Source organism: Macrobrachium rosenbergii, unplaced genomic scaffold (assembly GCF_040412425.1).
Source record: "Macrobrachium rosenbergii isolate ZJJX-2024 unplaced genomic scaffold, ASM4041242v1 13875, whole genome shotgun sequence".
Lineage (NCBI taxonomy): Eukaryota > Metazoa > Arthropoda > Malacostraca > Decapoda > Palaemonidae > Macrobrachium > Macrobrachium rosenbergii.
This window is the reverse complement of record NW_027100719.1, coordinates 5,315,065-5,322,291: the sequence shown is the minus strand read 5'-3', so window position 1 is coordinate 5,322,291 and position 7,227 is coordinate 5,315,065. Positions and strand designations below refer to the sequence as shown.

At 36.7% G+C, this 7,227-nt stretch overlaps 1 protein-coding gene across 1 annotated transcript in view; it reads left to right on the top strand.

Annotated features, from left to right (window-relative positions):
- The first annotated feature begins 406 nt into the window (after positions 1-406).
- LOC136837888 (uncharacterized) overlaps positions 407-7,227 on the top strand; it is a 269,555-nt gene continuing 262,734 nt past the window's right edge. Inside the window, exon 1 of the mRNA XM_067102772.1 lies at positions 407-871. Coding sequence (XP_066958873.1) covers positions 709-871 — 163 coding nt within the window. The 5' untranslated portion in view covers positions 407-708. The remainder of the gene's footprint in view (positions 872-7,227) is intronic.

The following is a 7,227-nucleotide window of genomic DNA, read 5'->3' as shown; positions in this document are numbered from 1 at the left end:
TAGACAATTTATTTTTTACGCGGTTCACGAGAATTGGATAAACTAGACCTTGTGTTATGACACGTTCCATGGGAATGTAATAAACTAGACCTTGTGTTATGACATGTTCCACAGGAATGTGACAAATTAGATCTTGTGTTATGACAAGGGAGCATAATAAACTAAACCTTGTGTTGTGACACGTTCCACGGGGGCATAATAAAGTAAACCTTGTGTTATGACACGTTCCACGGGAACGTGATAAACTAGACCTTGTGTTATGACACGTTCCACGGGAACGTAATAAACTAAACCTTGTGTTATGACCTGTTACACGGCACTGTGATAAACTAGACCTGTGTTATGACACGTTCCACAGGAGCTTGTTTTTATTTTGGAATTAACTTTGTAGTGGTCAGTTGTTTGCAGTGGAGGGAAGCCGATGCAGGTAGCTTTTGAATGACTTGACGAAATTCATGTTGTGAGAAAAGTTAATTCGTGAAGTTAATCGCTTTTGTATTTAGTGTTTTTTAGAGGATTGTTCTGAAAATTTTGGGCTGTTTTTGAGCTGAGGAGTGACGGGATCTCTTTTCGAAGTGATGATGGAAATTATCCTCCTAAAGGAAGGATGTCGTTACGTCATTATTATCGCTAGACCCAAGTAGAGCGAGGAATAGAATTAGTGATAAAAACATTATATATTGGACTGAAGTTCCATGACGAGTGATCATGGTGGTTCTCAAAGAATATCAGAATGCGTTTATTTGTTTGGCTGTGTTTTTACGACACTTTTGCGCAGTTGCGTGCTCCAAGGAATATTATGATAACGACTATGAAAACACGACAACGTTTTCTTCACTCACCTCGTCCACGAAGAATGATGTTTTGAAAGGTAAACTTTTTTTAGCTCTCTAATCTATCCTATTGTCTGTCCGTTTATGTTCCGGAGAAATACTATGAATAGACAGAGTGACCAGTATCCAAATATTGTTTCGATCGTGGCATAGTTAAAGTCATTGTCTCTTCTTATATTAGGAAGATGTGAGGCAGTTCTCTCAAAATTATATTCGACTACAGCTTACCAGTGAGAATATAAGTGGCAAGTCCATTAAAAATTATTATGCCAGGCGTTATAACATCGTCGCCTTCAGGGAATCAGTGAAAACCAGAGTAGATAAAACTACATGCACACACACACGTGTGTAAATATATATATATATATATATATATATATATATATATATATATATATATATATATATATATATATATATATATATATATGTGTGTGTGTGTGTGTGTGTGTGTGTGTATATATATATATATATATATATATATATATATATATATATATATATATATATATATATATATATATATATATATATATATATATAATATATGCATGTGTGTGTATGTATGTACCGTATATGCTGTATATAATGTCTGTGTAAGTTAAAAAAAAGGGTTATTATTCTTATTCGCAAATTATTGGCTGAATCATGGATGATTCCTGTGCTTCGAAAAAATCCCCAAAACGTTAGCCACTTCGTGCTTCTCAATATAAGGCTCATCAGCAGCCCATTGTGCTAACTTACAAGCAGTGCATCACTTTTCATCTCCCTTTTGATATCTTTCTAGCCTTTTCTAGGTCTTCCTTATCATCTCCCTTTCTTGATACGTGACGAAACCATCTCGAAACACTCCGTCGCGTACGGAAACGCTTTTAGCACTTACATATCTCGGCATTTCTCATCCTTTCAGCTCTTTGCACTACTCGTGAAATGTTTCAACAATTCATGCCTACTACACCCACCTTTTATTCATTCATTTGCACTGAACATCCACACTCCATTTCCATAGAAGAGAGTTGGTTCAACAAACCCTCTGTACACATCCTGATGCTTTCCTTGCTTCACCCACTTCTCTTAGCTTTCCGTTACCTAAAATATTTACTTCCAAAACCTGCTAAAAATTGATTTCTTGTAATTTTCTACCATTCATATTAATTTTTATTGCTCCATCTTGCTGGTATCCATTTACTCTCATAACCTTACCTTGCCCACATTTACTGTCAGCTTCCTCGTTCCTCCTCTTGCAATAACTGTCAAATGTTCACTAGTCTTTGTAGGTTCTCTTCACTATCCCCAAGCAGCACTATATCTGCTCAAATGTCACTTATTTCCTCTCTTCATTCACGATGCTTCATCTGCTACCACATTAAACACGTATTTACAAACATGGGTACTGTACTTTGTTAAACCTCTAGCATCCCTTCATCCACGATGATATCAAGCAACCAAGAAGACATGATAGATTCGCTGAACAGCAGCACCAATATGCAATAAATGTGCCTCGCTGTCGAACTTCTCAGTTCCAGAGGTCCTTTATTCCTCACACCGCTGGGCTTTGGAACAGCCTCCCTGAGGATGTCGTGCAATTGGAGCTTTGGAAGTTCAAGCGAAGATGCTATGCATTAATGCCATAATGCAATAATCCTTTTATTTTAATAATTTATTTATATTTTTTATTTATTTGTATATTTGTTAATTTATTTGCTTTTTTCTAATAACTAATCTCCTCTTTCAATGTTTCCCATTATCTTTTCATTCTTTCGAATGAACACCAAATTCTTGGGAATACTAAATTTCAAGTCAATGGCCCTGTGGGATAATAATAATAATAATAATAATAATAATAATAATAATAATAATAATAATAATAATAATAATAATAATAATAATAATAATAATAATAATACAGCCTTCTCTCAAACTCCATTTCTTTTTGCACCAGTCCTTTCATCCTCCAATTTACACATTCTTACAGATGCTTCACTTCCATCATAAAAAACTTTTTATTGCTACCAGCAACTTATCATCTATATAACGTACTGACATCCTCTCCATTACTGCTCTACAAGTTTAGGCTAATTGTATACTTTACCTAAATGCTATGTGCAGCTTTTTCTTTAACTGTTATACTTCTCGCATAACTTTTCATAATAGATACTTAACCCATCCAGTTTCTTCCTTGTCGAAATCCGCACTGTTCTTCTGTAATCAATCATTGGCATCCGTCATATTTTCCCAGTAAATACCTACCAGATACCTTCTCATGGTCAGGTCAGCCAAGTGACCTCGTGCTGATACTCGGGGTGTGGGTTCAGATATCAGAATTTACTTTGTAATTCTTGCAAAAGGGTCAAAGGCTTTGTAGTGTCAAAGGTATCGAAAATGTGTGAAGAATTCGAGAAGTTAAGAGCCATTGTGGCTGTTACAATTATGTACCTTCCCTAGTATACAAAGTAATGTCATGCCTGATCTATTACTTTTACCGTTGCGCAAAGTAGCAGTCATTCTCTTCACGCATTCCTTTAGAACCTTTCCCTCATCTAGGTAAACGTTACACACCCTGGTCAGGCACTAGAAAACTTTCACTATTGTGTCAAAGTATTTTCAATTAATGTATGTATGTATGTATGTATGTATGTATGTATGTATGTATGTATGTATGTATGTATGTATGTATGTATGTATCCTATATCATTCATATTGTGGCTAGTTTTGGTCGTTAACCACCAGGAAACTTTTCAGTTGAAGAACATATAAATAAGCAAAACTGGTTTTCATGAAACTCATTTGAGAATGGATCAATAACATATTAGCTGTAATTATTTTTGCGTAATTTTTCAGTGAAATGCAATATCTCTGTCCGCAGGCCATTTGCGTTACGACGAATACTTAAGTGAGAATGTCGAGTGGACATCGTGAAAAGTTGTTCTAAAATCTGGCCGCTCAAGAGAGAGCACGTGGAATCTCTTTTCGTTAGATTTACAAGGCGGTATTCCCTGTAGGGGGCGACTGCCGTCAGTGCACCTCACTCAGCGCACTGTAGGCATTGGTTAAGGTTCTTTGCTGCGTCCCTTCGGCCCCTAGCTGCTACAAACGCTTTTATTCCTTACTTTTCACCCCATTCTAACAATTGTTCATAGTGCAATGTTTTCCTCCCGTTACACCATTAAAAGCCTTTTACTCTTAATTTCCGTTTTCAGCGCTGAGTGATCTCATAATTCCCAGTGGCTTTGGCCTAAATTATATATTCCAGTTCCAATTCTTTTAGCTCCATTCTCGCTTCTTTTCTTCAGCCTTGCTGTACGACGCCTGAAACTGTTACTTCTTATTGCATCCGTGGCGTTTTCACCCAGTTCCACCTTTAGTCCCATGTACTCCATTTTCTGTATTTTCTGGATCTCCTCATCTTGCTTTCCAACCACTCCAGCTCCCCTTTTAGTTTTCTGTAAAAGAAAACTATTGTGCCGGCTTTGTCTGTCCGTCTGCACTTTATTCTGTCCGTACTTTTTTCTATCCGCACTTTTTATGTCCGCCCTCAGATCTTAAAAACTACTGAGGCTAGAGGGCTTGAAATTAGTATGCTGATCATGCACCCTCCAATCATCAAACATGCCAAATTGCGACCCTCTAGCCTCAGTAGTTTTTATTTCATTTAAAGTTAAAGTTAGTCATATTTGTGCTTCTGGCAACGATAAGGGATAGGTCACCTGGCCGTGGTTAAATTTTCATGGGCCGCGGCTCATACAGTATTATAGCAAAACCATCGAAAGATAGATCTATTTTCGGTGGCCTTGATTATACGCTGTAGCTGCTGTACAGAAAACTCGATTGCACCGAGGAAACTTCGGCGCATTTTTTCACTTGAAAATACCCAGTAGCCTAATTGGCTTCACAGCCCAGATGTCAGTCAGTCCATTACTACCCTAATACAATTCAACTTGTATTTTAATATTTACTTACATTGTATTTATTTATTAGTTTGTTCATTTATCTCCTTTTATAATAACTGATCTCCTCTTTCTGTATTTTCCTTTAACTTTTTTTACTTCTTTCGAATGAACACCAAATTCTTTGGAAGCTTGAATTTCAAGTTAATGGTCCCTGTGGGGGGCTTGTTCCATATGAATAGGGTTCATCTTCTGAATAATAATAATAATAATAATAATAATAATAATAATAATAATAATAATAATAATAATAATAATAATAATAATAATAATACGGCTACTTCAGGTTAGGATGCGTTATGACAGATGACTGATCCAACCTCCGTTTTTCGTTATAGATGCTTCGATGCTTCTTTATCAGCTCAACTACAGCGCGTGATTTTTTAAAAAGAAACCAACATCGTTTTAGGGCTGCATAATTTCTATAATGTAACGGTAGAAAACACGATATTCTCAAATCTAAGAAGAAGCTTCTAAGCCTCCGGAAATACTTTAGTTTTAGATGTCACCTTCTGAAATGAAAGTTTATCAAATGTTTTATTCTGATAATGCAGGAGCCTGGTCGCTTGCAATTGCATCAAGGATTTTTACTTTAAAAGATTTCCATTTTCACTCGAAAATTGGACTCTGGATCCTTAGTGTCAAGAACAGCCGTTATTATTATTATTATTATTATTATTATTATTATTATTATTATTATTATTATTATTATTATTATTATTATTATTATTATTATTATTATTCAGAAGATGAACGTTATTCATATGGAACAAACCCATAGAGGCCATTGACTTGAAATTAAAGCTTCCAAAGAAAATTATGGTGTTCATTCGAAAGAAGTAACAGAAGGTAATGGAAATACAGTAAGAAGAGGTCAGTTATTAGAAAAATAGGAAAATAAATAAATAGATAAATAAAAATATAAGTAAATCATTAAAATACAAGGAGAATTGCATCAAGGTAGTTAGCAACCATTTTTGGTATTTGCCGACAGTGCCTGAGCAATATCCTGACACCGAAGACATCACTACACAGACAATTTTACGCAATTTTATTGATATTTTATTGATTATTTGTGCACTCAAAGTGTAATATAGTCAATATGAGATACTTCGTTTAAGTGATGCAAGAGACAAATATGCAAGGATTAGGAAATTACTAGGATTAGTCTGGATGATCATTATGACCTGGATATTCACTGTGATATATAAATGAATGTTGGTACTGGTATCAGGTCACCTTTAAAATATGAAAATCTTGGGTCCTCTTTTTTTGGTCCCGTAGGGGGTTAGTGCCGTCAGTGCACCTCGCGTGGTGTACTGCAGGCATTACTTAAAGTTCTTTGTAGCGTTCCTTCTGCCCCTAGCTGTATCCCTTTCATTCCTTTTACTATAATCCGTTCCCATTCTCTTTCTTCCATTTCACTTTCCACTCTCTCCTGACGATTGTTTCAAGGTGCATCTGCGAGGTTTTCCTCCTGTTACACCTTTCAAACCTCCTTTGCTCTCAATTTCCCTTTCCGCGCTAAATGACTTCATTGGTCCCAGCGCTTAGTCTTTGGTCTAAACTCTACATTCCATTCCATTGCAAGGAATAGATCTTAAACTAACTTACCCCAGGGCACACCATTCGACCCTGATTCTGCGGACCAAAAGGAAGGAAATCTTCGCTCTCTAGAACTCTCTCCTCACTATATTATTAAGTAAATATTAATTTCTGTAGCTGGGCCCTTAGGGAGCAGGTGTGGTTACAACTCTGACACTAGTACTGAATAATCAGGTATAACAAGTAATACATTCCCATTAACGGCCAAAGATACATGAAAATGTAAAGACTAAAAAATACATTCATTGACCTTTGGTGACAACAGCATCTTCAAAGAGAGAGAGAGAGAGAGAGAGAGAGAGAGAGAGAGAGAGAGAGAGAGAGAGAGAATGCAGTGCCATACCTGCGTTTAAGAGAGAGAGAGAGAGAGAGAGAGAGAGAGAGAGAGAGAGAGAGAGAGAGAGAGAGAGAGAGCGCAATGCCATAGCTGCATTTAAGAGAGAGAGAGAGAGAGCGAACGCAGTGCCATAGCTGCAGAGAGAGAGAGAGAGAGAGAGAGAGAGAGAGAGAGAGAGAGAGAGAGAACGCAGTGGCATAGCTACAAGTCCCAAACATATTCTCTTACGCTGAGAAATTAAAAACCTTTTTTCAAGAGCAAAGGCCAACGGGAGGGGAAGCCTAATACCCACTCTTGCTCAGGAGCAGAAAGCATCAACAAAAGGGAAACGGAGATATAAAGTAAGAGTTTATCCCAAGGAGTCAACACCACATAAATGCTGATGCAAACCGCCAAGTGGGAAAATGAATGTTTGTGTGTTAGCGCTTAAGTATACGGAGTGGGTACAATCAATACAAAGACGCGTATACAACATGCAATAATTAATGTGTTTGGGTAAGCTTAT